We start from the raw sequence: 13,401 nt of genomic DNA, 5'->3' as shown, positions 1-13,401 counted from the left end.
ACTCCTTCCATTTCAAAATGATCGCTTGCACAGTGCTCCTTGGGATGTTTAAAGCTTGGGAAATCTTTTTGTATCCAAATCCGGCTTTAAACTTCTCCACAACAGTATTACGGACCTGCCTGGTGTGTTCCTTGGTCTTCATGATGCTCTCTGCGCTTTCAACAGAACCCTGAGACTATCACAGAGCAGGTGCATTTATACAGAGACTTGATTACACACAGGTGGATTCTATTTATCACCATCAGTCATTTAGGACAACATTGGATCATTCAGAGATCCTCGCTGAACTTCTGGAGTGAGTTTGCTGCACTGAAAGTAAAGGGGCCAAATCATTTTGCATGCACCACTTTTCAGTTTTTTATTTGCTAAAAAAGTTTAAAATATCCAATAGATTTCGTTCCACTTCACAATTGTGTCCCACTTGTTGGTGATTCTTCACAAAAAATTTAATTTTTATATCTTTATGTTTGAAGCCTGAAATGTGGCAAAAGGTTGAAAAGTTCAAGGGGGCCGAATACTTTCGCAAGGCACTGTATATGTATAAATATATATAAATACTGTACACACATACATTATATATATATATATATATATATATATTAACCACTACAGCCCCAGACCAATAAACACCTTAAGGACCAGAGGTCTTTTTCCAATTTCGCACTGCGCTGCTTTAACTGTAAATTGCACGGTCATGCAATATTGCACCCAAACGAAATTTGCGTCCTTTTCTTCCCACAAATAGAGCTTTCTTTTGATGGTATTTGATTGCCTCTGCGATTTTTATTTTTTGCGATATAAATGGAAAAAGAGCTAAAATTTTGAAAAAAAAAAAGATATTTTCTTCTTTTTGTTATAAGAAAAATCGAATAAACTAAATTTTAGTCATACATTGAGGGCAAAATGTATTCAGCCACATGTCTTTAGTAAAAAAAATTTCAATAAGCGTATTTTTTTTGGTTTGCGCAAAAGTTATAGCGTCTACAAACTAGAGTACATTTTCTGGAATTTACACAGCTTTTAATTTACGACTGCCTATCTCATTTCTTGAGGTGCTAAAATGGCAGGGCAGTACAAACCCCCCCAAATGACCTCATTTTGGAAAGTAGACACCCCAAGGAAATTGCTGATGGGTATGTTGAGCCCATTGAATATTTATTTTTTTTGTCCTAAGGGGATTGAATAATGACAAAAAAAAAAAAAATTTACAAAAAGTTGTCACTAAATGATATATTGCTCACACATGCCATGGTTATATGTGGAATTGCACCCCAAAATATATTCTGCTGCTTCTCCTGAGTACGGGGATACCACATATGTGGGACTTTTTGGGAGTCTAGCTGCGTACGGCACCCCGAAAACCAATCACTGCCTTCAGGGTTTCTAAGGGTGCAAATTTTTGATTTCACTCCTCACTACCTATCACAGTTTCGAAGGCCAAAGAAAAAGCCAAAATAACACAACCCCCCCCCCCAAATGACCCCATTTTGGAAAGTAGACACCCCAAGCTATTTACTGAGAGGCATGTTGAGTACATGAAATATTTTATATTTTGCCACAAGTTGCAGGAATTTTAAATTTTAAATTTACAAAAAGTTGTCACTAAATGATATATTGCTCACACATGCTATGGGCATAAGTCAAATTACACCCCAAAATAAATTCTGCTGCTTCTCCTGAGTACGGGGATACCACATGTGGGGGACTTTTTGGGAGCTTAGCCACGTACGGGACCCCGAAAACCAAGCACTGCCTTTCGGATTTAAATATAAAATGCTACCAAAAAAAACTTAGCGATCGCAGGGATCAGGCCTGACTCTGCGATCGCTGCAGTTATGTGTTTAGTGTTTTGTAAGTGACAGTGATCGATCGATACTGCACTTGGGTGGGCTGGGCGGGGGGGCAAAACGCAGGTGCCAGCAGGTATCTGGGCTGATCCCGCTAACAATGCGTTTTTTTTGGGACCCTAAACTGCTGGGGACGCTAGTATAGATCTGATCAGATCAGATATTGATCTGTTCAGATTCTATACCACTACGGGAGGTTTATGCTTTGCGTGTGGGTGTTAGCGGTACTGGCACTAACCTAGCGCTGCCTGGGGCGACGCAGACCCTGACCCTAAAACCTAATTGATATCACCCGCCGGGTGATCAGGGGGTTAAACCTTTATTGGGTAATAAATGGCGGGTGCCCTGATGCTATAAAAAGCAAACTAACCAGAGTCACCGTAAAACTTATACGGTGATCACTGGTGAAAGGGTCAACTAGGGGCAATCAGGGGGTTCAAATTTTTATTAGGTAGTATATGGGGGTCCCTGGCGCTATATAAAAACCCTGACGGGGACCTAAATAACTAACTGGCTAACTAGCGTCACCAGTGACACTTATACTGTGATCGCTGGTGAAAGGGTTACCTAGGGGCAATCAGGGGGTTAAAACCATTATTGGGTAGTATATTGGAGTACCTAGCGCTATAAAAACCTGGCGGTGAACCTAAAAAAATAACTAGATACCTAGCGACACTAATGCAGCGATCAGAAAAATGATCGCTTAGTGACACTGGCAAAAGGGGGTAAAAGGGTTAACTAGGGGCAATCAGGGGGTTAAAACCATTATTGGGTAGTATATCGGGGTACCTAGCGCTATAAAAACCTGGCGGTGAACCTAAAAAAATAACTAGCTACCTAGCGACAATAGCGACACTAATGCAGCGATCAGAAAAATGATCGCTTAGTGACACTGGCAAAAGGGGGTGAAAGGGTTAACTAGGGGCAATCAGAGAGTTAAAACCATTATTGGGTAGTATATCGGGGTACCTAGCGCTATAAAAACCTGGCGGTGAACCTAAAAAAATAACTAGCTACCCAGCGACAATAGCGACACTAATGCAGCGATCAGAAAAATGATCGCTTAGTGACACTGGCAAAAGGGGGTGAAAGGGTGAACTCTAGGGGCAATCAGGGGGTTAAAACCATTATTGGGCAGTATATTGGGGTACCTAGCGCTATAAAAACCTGGCGGTGAACCTAAAAAAATAACTAGCTACCTAGCGACAATAGCGACACTAATGCAGCGATCAGAAAAATGATCGCTTAGTGACACTGGCAAAAGGGGGTGAAAGGGTTAACTAGGGGCAATCAGGGGGTTAAAACCATTATTGGGTAGTATATCGGGGTACCTAGCGCTATAAAAACCTGGCGGTGAACCTAAAAAAATAACTAGCTACCTAGCGACAATAGCGACACTAATGCAGCGATCAGAAAAATGATCGCTTAGTGACACTGGCAAAAGGGGGTGAAAGGGTTAACTAGGGGCAATCAGAGAGTTAAAACCATTACTGGGTAGTATATCGGGGTACCTAGCGCTATAAAAACCTGGCGGTGAACCTAAAAAAATAACTAGCTACCCAGCGACAATAGCGACACTAATGCAGCGATCAGAAAAATGATCGCTTAGTGACACTGGCAAAAGGGGGTGAAAGGGTGAACTCTAGGGGCAATCAGGGGGTTAAAACCATTATTGGGTAGTATATTGGGGTACCTAGCGCTATAAAAACCTGGCGGTGAACCTAAAAAAATAACTAGCTACCTAGCGACAATAGCGACACTAATGCAGCGATCAGAAAAATGATCGCTTAGTGACACTGGCAAAAGGGGGTGAAAGGGTTAACTAGGGGCAATCAGGGGGTTAAAACCCTTATTGGGTAGTATATCGGGGTACCTAGCGCTATAAAAACCTGGCGGTGAACCTAAAAAAATAACTAGCTACCTAGCGACAATAGCGACACTAATGCAGCGATTAGAAAAATGATCGCTTAGTGACACTGGCAAAAGGGGGTGAAAGGGTTAACTCTAGGGGCAATCAGGGGGTTAAAACCATTATTGGGTAGTATATTGGGGTACCTAGCGCTATAAAAACCTGGCGGTGAACCTAAAAAAATAACTAGCTACCTAGCGACAATAGCGACACTAATGCAGCGATCAGAAAAATGATCGCTTAGTGACACTGGCAAAAGGGGGTGAAAGGGTTAACTCTAGGGGCAATCAGGGGGTTAAAACCATTATTGGGTAGTATATTGGGGTACCTAGCGCTATAAAAACCTGGCGGTGAACCTAAAAAAAAAAATTAGCTACCTAGCGACAATAGCGACCCTAATGCAGCGATCAGAAAAAAGATCGCTTAGTGACACTGGCAAAAGGGGGTGAAAGGGTTAACTCTAGGGGCAATCAGGGGGTTAAATCTTTATTGGGGGGTGATAGGGGGCTACCCTGGACCTAACACTAACTGCCCTGACAGTTTTTACTTTTACAACTGACACTGAATGTAGTGATCAGTAAATATATGATCAATGCAATCAGTGACACTGTGACTGGGGGGGGGGGGGCGGGGGGGATCGGGGGGGGTTTGTGTGCCTGTGTGTACCTACATGTCAGTGTAGTGTTTTGGTGCACTTACTTCCGCTCTTCTCCTCGTAGTTCGGTCAAAAAGACCGCCCCGAGGAGAATGACATCACTTCCTCCTTCCTGTGTAAAAAATACACAGGGGAGGAAGTTCGTCACTGGCCAGGAGCGATCGAGAAGGGATGGCCAGAAACCAACGGCCATCCCCTCATCCCGGATCGCTCCTGGGACGGACCGGACCGCCGTATCCAGCGGGAGGGGGTCCGATCGGACCCCCCACCCGCTGGAAGGCAGGCACGTACATGTACGTGCTTGTGCCTGCCTGTGCCATTGTGATAACGTACAATGGCAATACGGCGGTCCTTAAGTGGTTAATATACACACACAATATATATATATACATGCATGTGTAGCGCCGGCTCCTGAAGAGCACGCACTATGTGTTTTTGGCATTTAATATTCCTGGAACTGCAGTTTGGTTTTGGGTTTAATTACTCAAAATTTTGGTCTCAGTACTAGTCTAGCTGGATTGCATTGTGTTTTGCTTGACCATAGATGGCGCTGTTAACTCTGGCAGGTGCCAGAACGCAGTCCAGTTGGGTGCATTGAGTGCCAGTTCTCTCTCGGAGCCAGCCCAGTGGGAGTGTCTCTCATGCTGTGCATTCTAGGTGGGGGTACTTAAGGTGCTGACATCACGTGCTTCGGGGGTTCCGGTCAAGAAGTGCTTTCTGACTGTGTGGTCCTGGTCCTCCTGACCAGCCCCCCCAGGGATCTCATGGCCCGGGGTGCGGATCCACCCAATTCCAAGTCTCGGGGCTGGCTGGCCCAAGGCAAAGTAACTGAAAGAAGGGATTCGAAGGTGGTCCGGTGCCGTCTTGGTTTGTGAAGAGGCCCAGCAACTGGAGAAGCATCCAGGGGAGGACTCTTCGGGAGAAGGCCACGCAAAGGTTGGTTTCTCAGCAGGAGCCTGGAGGGTAAGTTGAAAGACCCCAAGCGAATCTAATCTCGTACGGTATCGCCGGACTGGCTGCAAGATACTGGTACGGTACGAGGGTTCTCTGAGTTGTCTACATCTTTCAGTTATTTAAGTGTTTTACAACAAGTCTGTGGCAGAGACTTTGTTTGATTTAAGCACCCTGTTGGCTGCTAGGCCTGTTGAGAGAAGGACTATATATATATTAATACACACACACACATATATATATATATATATGCATAGCTCCCAACTGTCCCTGATTTGGAGCAATGTGCCTCTGTCCCTCATTCCTCCTCATTTGTCCCTCATTTTGGTCTGATCTATATAGCTGTATATAAAATTCACTTTTTATCTATCAAAATGTGTTTTCCAGCGCTAAACCATTCATCTGATTTCTAAATTTCCAAAAGCCAATATAAAGGAATAGTAGCAGTAAAAAAAAGCACTTGTGAGTTTAACCAATCTTGTTTTCTTGTACAATTCTTCTTTAAGGGGCGTGGCAAGGGGTGTGTCCTATGCCTGGATACTTTTGCTGATAGGTGTCCCTCATTCCTATCTCAAAATATTGGGAAGTGTGTATATGTATATATATATACATAGACATGGCAGGGGGACATGGTTACTGTCATGGGGGGTCTGAACCAGGAAGGAAGAAGTCAAAAATCTTCCTCCTTCCCCCAAGATTCCTTTTTCAGTCCCCGATTCTCCACCTCTGAGCTGGGGAATCGGTGATTGTGAACTTCCGGCAGAGATTGCCAGTGAAGTGCTGAGATCACAGCTTCATAACTGTCCGTTTCTGTGATAGTCAATGAAAGCTTGGAGATCATCAACGGAGAACTTCTTCTACCCCGATCATCTCTGTTTCATAATCTGTTTATGGACTGTGATCCGAGGTGATCCTTGGGATCACCGCTGTTCATGGTTTCATAAATGGACACCCATGTCTAGAGTAGCCATGCACCGGGAGATTTTTATCAGGCAGAAAAAAAAAAAATCAAACAAATTCCTCCATCCAGGCTGTACAGCGTCGATGGATGAATCCCCCTGGTGGGCTATTTCCTGCAGTGGCTGTCCGAATACCCGAACGTAGGATGCATCTGAATGGATGTAGGTACTGCATGAGGCACAATTTTCCACCTTGATACTCCAATTTTTTCAAAGGATGGATGCTGACCGCAGAGGCGTCCATTGTTTTGGGGGTGATTTCTATCCTCTATATAGCACTTCGTTGGGTTCATTTGCTCAAAAATAATGTAGATGAGGTCAACAGTGGTGCCCGTATTGACAAAAAAATAACTGAAAAGTATTCTTGGTCAAAAGGTATTTATTGGCCAGACCAGGATAAAATACCCTATCACCGCGTTTTATGGCAACTTCATCAGGATCAATGTAGGAACACTTTAAGGAGGCAGGGTTGTTGGTGCTCTGCTGTGGCTTGGAACCCTCCAGGAGCACCTCTTCTTTATTCTTTCTGGGATGACTTCCATCTTTCATATCACTTACTGGGATCAAAGCACAACCGAACACATGATCACCTGGAACTCCACAATGAGCATAGAGTGCAACCAGTGGCGTAACTAGAACCTTCAGGGCCCCGATACAAGAAACCATGAAGGGCCCCCCTGAACCCCAGCCAGGGCCCTTCCCTCCAAGTCCGGCGCTGGAACTCCAGGGCGTGGTCACAGGTATGACCTTTGTGAGCCCTGTAGTTCCACCACTGGTATCAGTAGTTTTTTTTTTACTATTTTTTTTTTTTTAGGTGCCCCATTGGGGGACTGTCCCTAGGCAGGATGGGGTCCCCGTCCCCAGAAGAGATGAGGTCCTTTTCTCCAGGGCAGATGAAGTTACTGTCCCCAGGTGAGAAGGGGTCCCTGTCCCCAGGGGAGGTGGGGTTCCATGTCCCCACGTGAGAAGGGGTCCCTGTCCCCAGGGGGAGATGGAGGGGGTAAGTAATGGTGTGTAGGGGATGGGGTCCTCTCACTCCCCATGACCAAGCTGCAGGCCGCGCACTCATCCATGTTGGCCTGGGCTCCATCCAGTGTGCTGGATGGGCGATCGGCATATCTCCCAGAAATACCTTTTATCATCTGTGTATGACGGGGAAGGAGGGGGGCTGGCAGACAAGCCTGCAGTGTCCTCCGGGGAGCCGGCTCTCATAGGGCTGCACTGCATCTGTGTGCTTAAATTTTGTTTACCTGGGAGAAGTATGCAGTGCAGTGTGGGCTGGACTCAAGGGGGGTGGGACTCTGACTGGGGAGAACAGACATCGGACTGAGCGGCAATGCATGGAGCAGGAGAGGGGTACTCTGAGGAGCCGGCTGAGGACACAGGTCATGCGGGGAATGCACAACTAAAGAGCAGCCAGTGCGATAGTCGAGAATGGAGCTCTGCTAGTCACCCTCCACCTCCAGCCACCCGTGTGCATGGTGCACTGGTACCCCTAGCTGCCTATGCTGCTGCCGGCCATATGTAGAGGGGGATGCATGGGCCCCCTGCATCACAGGGCCCAGTTGCGGTTGCGACTGCTGCACCCCCTATAGTTAAGCCCCTGAGTGCAACCACCTATCGGGTGAAGACAGACATACTGTAATACCTACCTTTTGACCAACAATTCTTTCCAGTTCTTTTTGTCAACATGGGAGCCCCTCAACTTCATTGTTTTTGGGGTGATTTCTATCCCCTATATATCACTTCCCTGGATCCAATCGCTCAGAAAAGAATGTAGACGAGGTCAGAAGATATGCCTGTGTTGACAAAAAGAACTGGAAAGAATTGTCGGTCAAAAGGTAGGTATTATTTCTGTCTTCACCCAGGCAGTAGTAGGTGGTTGCACTCGATACTCATTGTGGGGTTCCAGGTGATCATGCGTTTGGTAGTGATTTGATTCCAGGAAGTGATATGAAAGATGGAGGTCATCCCAGAAAGAATAGAGGTCATCTGAGGTACTCCTGGAGGGTTCCAAGCCACAGCAGAGCACCAACATCCCTGCCTCCTTAAACAATGGAAGCAAGGATTTTGGTGCTCTACCGTAGCTTGGAACCCTTCAGGAGCACCTCTGCTGTCCTCTTCTCCATTCTTTTTGGGGGTGACTTCCATCTTCCTTATCACTTTCTGGGATCAAAGCACTACCGAACGCAGGATCACCTTGAGTGTTCTCAAAAATCATGAAGTGGTGCCAAAAAAGTCTCCCCCACCTTCACAAGCACAGCCTCTTACCGGCTACTGTAGACCACCAAAGATTAAGCCATCAAAAGAGCCCATACAACATATAGATATGGCTGAACTCCATGATCTCCAAGGTCTTGCACTTGTATATTGCAGGCCCCAACAATACAGTATCCTATTTTAGAACATTTCCTTCAGTATCATATTTCAGAAAATCTCCTACTGTATCAAATTTCAGAACATTTCTTATATCTGCTGCAGGCAGGAGGAAGCACTTCCTCAGTCTTCTCTTTTCCAGTGATCATACTGCAACATTTTAACTAATAAATGTGCAGTTGAGATCACCTTGAGTGTGCTCAAAGATCATGAAGTGGTGCAAAAAAGTTTCATCCACTTTCACATGCCAAATACAGCCTCTTACCGAATAATCATGATCACCAAATATTAAGCAGTCAAAGCGCCTATACAACATATAGAGATGGCCAGGGCCGTCTTTAAATTTGATGGGACCCTGGGCAAAATTTTTCTTGGGGGCCCCCCTCCCCATGCAGTTTCGCTCTCCACCTGCTCTGAGACATAAAATAAATAGCAGCTAGACTCAAAATCAGTTTACTGAATCAGATCAGGCAGCTAAGCTATTGTGATTGGTTGCCAGAGGTTTCAGTGTATCATTACCGCTCACTGACTGGTTGCTAGAGGTTACAGAACACATTACAGCTCACTGGTTAGTTGCTAGAGGTTACAGCACATGATTTCTGCTTGTTGATTGGTTGCTAGAGATTACTGTGGATATGACTTCAGGGGGGCATGATATACATATCAATGCTGCCGGCCCGCCTCTATTTACATATGAATGCCAGTAATTTACATGCAAACACAGGGTCTCCAGGTGAATCATCTGGGACACAGCACAGGACTAAAACCTCAAGGGATGAGGGAATTTAAACCAGGATAGTTGGCAAGTATGAAACAGCTGCTTTGGGCTCCACAACAATGACAGGGCCCAGGGCAGCTGGCCCTTTTGCCCTGCCTTAAAAACGGCCCTGGAGATGGCTGAACTCCATGATCTCCAAGGTCTTGTACTTGGATATTGAAGGTCCCTATCTGGGTTAACAGATCGGACACCATCTGACCACCACCAGGACAAAAATGTCAGGATGTAGGACTTTTATGGTACGGTATGAACTCATGGTACAGTCATTTTATATTAAAAATTTAAAATTATTGAATCAATTTGTAAAAAAAAAAAAAAAAACTCACCCATATAGGGAGAATAGAGACAATAAACAGGAAACTGAATAAATTCCTCTTATATAGACTGGAAATAGGCTTCAGTATCAACCCAATCAAGGGGAACTTTCATTCACACAATTCCGATCTCATACTCAACATGTTTTGTGTGAAATCCATTTATTCTGGAGTTTAATTCAGAGGAATATTTGATCTATAAGTAAATTAACTACATAAGAAAAATATATTTTCTATTAACAGATACATTTATCTTGTTTTAGAATGTTTTTTTCTTCATATATGTTTCTTATGTTATTAATTTTCTTATAGATCAAATATTCCTCTGAATTAAACTCCTGAAGAAGCGGGTTTCGCACAAAACACGTAGAGTATGAGACTGATTAACAGATACATTTATCTTGTTTTGTAATGTTTTTTTCTTCATATATGTTTCTTATGTTATTCATTTTCTTATAGATCAAATATTCCTCTGAATTAAACTCCTGAAGAAGCGGGTTTTGCACGAAACATGTAGAGTATGAGACTGGAATTGTGTGAATGGAAGTTCCCCTTGATTGGGTTGATACCGAAGCCTATTTCCAGTCTATATTAGAGGAATACATTTTTATTAGCACTGTCTGTCTTCCCTTGTGGGATATATGCACGGTTTCCTGTTTATTGTCTCTATTCTCCCCATATGTGATTTTTATAACAAATTAATTCTATAAACTTGTATTTTTTATATAGAATGACTGTACTGTACATACCGTACCATGAAAGTCCTTTTTGCCTCTGTCTAATATGTGAAATTTTTTAATCCATAGGACGTAGGTACCTCATCCTTGCTGTATTTTTTTGTAGCACCTCTTTTTAGATTTTCCACCAGGACAAAGAATCGCTTGGCAAGGACATACAAATCAAGGAAGAGAACCGCCTCATAGTGTAGTAAACATGAATCGTCACATTTGTTAAAACTCTATGCACTCACATATACAGTATCCAAATAAATTCAGCATATCACAAAATTCCAAAAATTTCAAACCAACAAGAGCGTCTCGATACTCAACGCAATGACATCACACTCTGTAGCTCTATCTTACGCGTTTCGTCATCAATAGGCATCGTCTATTGAACACACTCAAGGTGGTTTCAACTGCTCATTTACTGGACACTTTTCAATGACTTGCTTGAAGGATCATTGTGTTAGTTATATACTGTATATTTGTTTATGCTTTAACCCCTTCACGCCAAAAGTACATATACAGTATATGCAGCCTCACTGGACTGGGTGTTTTTCCATGGGGCCGCATATATGCATATCTGTCTTTGTGCTTGGAGCGCGCCACACAGCGTGCTCCCAGCACAGAGCCCTGGGTCCATACTAACAATCCGGAACTCCTGGCTCTGGGTCACCTGATCGCTGTGATAGCCTCTGATTGGCTATCACAGAGATCGGTCTCTGTGAAGCCCACCCCCTGTGTTTCTCTCTTTGTGAATGGAGAGAAAAGAAAACAATGTTTCTCTCTCTCTCCTTTCAGAGAGAGATAAATGAACAGCTTTAAAAAAAATAAAAATAATAATTAAAGTGGTGTTACCACCCAAAAAAAAAAATTGCTTAAAAGTCATAAAAAAAATGAAAAAAAATAATTGGAAAAAAATTTTTTTTTACTCACCTCTAAATGCCTGTTGCTAGGGGGTCCCTCGTAGTCTGCCTTCTTCAATGCCCGGGCTGGTGACATCACTTCCCCTCGCACCGCACAGTCATCTGGGACCTGTCACGTGTCCCAGATGACTGTGCGGCGTATCACGGCGCCGCGAGCGGAGCGGGGGGGGGGCTTCATTCCCCCGCATCGCTGGACCCTGGGACAGGTAAGTGTCCAATTAATAAAAGTCAGCAGCTGCAGTATTTGTAGCTGCTGACTTTTCATTTTTTTTTAGGGGGCACCCCGCTTTAATAAAAAATAAAATAAAAAAATACCTAGATCAAGGTTGGATCTAGGCCAGTGTCAGTGTTTTGGGTCCAAGGTCAAAGGTCAAGGTCAGGGTCAGGGTCAAAGGTCAGGTCAGCTTATTTTAGTCAGGATTTAAAAAAATAATAATTTCAGTATCAGTGTCGGTATGTTTTAGGTAGAATAAAAAAAAAAAGCGCAAAATGTGCACTATTGTTTCTGGGCCGTATTATGTGTACAAATAACCAATAACATACACGTGTGGTAAGTTCAATAGCCAGTAGCCAATAGCTTCCGTCTCGTAGTTGAAACTGAGCATGCGTGATTTTTTTGGCGTGTCAGAATTGCATACACAGGATCGGAATTACCGCTAGAAAGTTTTTCCGTCTGGAAAATTGAGAACATGCTATCGATTTTTGGCTGGCAGGGAATTTGGACAGCTAAATTCCGATGGAGCATACACACGGTCGCATTTTCCGATGAAAAGCTCTCATCGGTCTTTTTTCTGGCCGGAATTCCGATCGTGTGTACGCGGCATTAGACATTTTAGTAGGGGGCGTGTGTTATCAGAGATACGGCAGTAAGCATTTTTTTAATCATCTTTATCAACAAGGGGAAACCCGCATGTTTTGGAGCACAAGGCACAGATAAGGGTAGATGATAGAGAGTGCTGCTAACCTTTGTGTCTTGTCAGGCTTTCTACGTCTCTGTAATGTTCCGTCACCATCCCGAGTCCCTCCCGTCTTCTGTAATTCTGGGGTCTTGCTTCCCTTTGGTTCTCCAGGCCTGGGCGGAGTTGTCACCTTTTGATCATTTTTGGGAGACTTTTGATGTTTGTCTTTTTTCCTATGAGATCCCTTGTCTTCTCTGACCCCTTTTCCTTTCGGTGTCCTTTCACCGTGAGAACCTTCCATCTTTTCTAGATGACCCTATTTAAGATCTACCACCGAAGGTTTTTCAAGCGTCGAGTTTTAAGGTGACTTGTGTACTTCCTTGCGGATCCTGGGATTTGTCTCTGACATTGTGTCTGGTAATGGTCTCTCGGGGTAGAAGGTCCTTAGAGGATGTCGTCACCACCAGTCCCGTTGGGTAAATCCTGGGCTCTCATTTTATGGGATTATTTCAATGTTGGGTTCCGTCCTCCAGGAAGATACATCTATGGCAGAGATTGAGTCTCTCTGTCACTGTAAAAGTTATCACTTGATTATGTTGGGTGCAAGGTCTACAGGACGGGAAGGCGGAGCCCTGATACAAAGGTGACGGCTACATACAGATGACGTTTTCACATGTGTTATCTTATTTCCTTATATATATATATGGACGTCTACATTCCAAGAACACGTCTCTGATATTTCATGGATGAACTTCAAAAGAGTTTAAAAGAAACAAATAACTGATACAATGATAATGCTCTCTTTTGAAGGTACAGACTGGCATCACATATGGCACACCACTGCACATCACTCCATTAATATTACTGCAAATCAATGTAATTACAACCACTTCTGGATCAACGACCTACCGGTACGTCACTGACCTTCAGATTCTTATCCCGGGATGATGGCAGAAGATGCAGGCATCTTCCCTGTACTGTTTTTTTTTTTTTTTTTAAAGCCGGAGGGCGGCTCTATTGTAAAAGCAATCCTATCGGCTAAGTGGCCACTGGATAGGTTTTACAAGC

At 44.0% G+C, this 13,401-nt stretch overlaps 1 protein-coding gene across 1 annotated transcript in view; it reads right to left on the bottom strand.

The window, feature by feature from the left end:
* LOC143923325 (uncharacterized) overlaps window positions 1–12,930 on the bottom strand; it is a 93,324-nt gene extending 80,394 nt beyond the window's left edge. Inside the window, exon 1 of the mRNA XM_077446932.1 lies at window positions 12,399–12,930. Coding sequence (XP_077303058.1) covers window positions 12,399–12,634 — 236 coding nt within the window. The 5' untranslated portion in view covers window positions 12,635–12,930. The remainder of the gene's footprint in view (window positions 1–12,398) is intronic.
* Between the last annotated feature and the right edge of the window lie 471 nt (window positions 12,931–13,401).

Source organism: Lithobates pipiens, unplaced genomic scaffold (assembly GCF_037356315.1).
Source record: "Lithobates pipiens isolate NorthernLeopardFrog02 unplaced genomic scaffold, aLitPip1_a1.2 Scaffold_22, whole genome shotgun sequence".
Taxonomy (NCBI): Eukaryota; Metazoa; Chordata; class Amphibia; order Anura; family Ranidae; genus Lithobates; species Lithobates pipiens.
The sequence above is the reverse complement of the archived record's forward strand: the minus strand, read 5'-3'. Positions and strand labels throughout refer to the sequence as shown.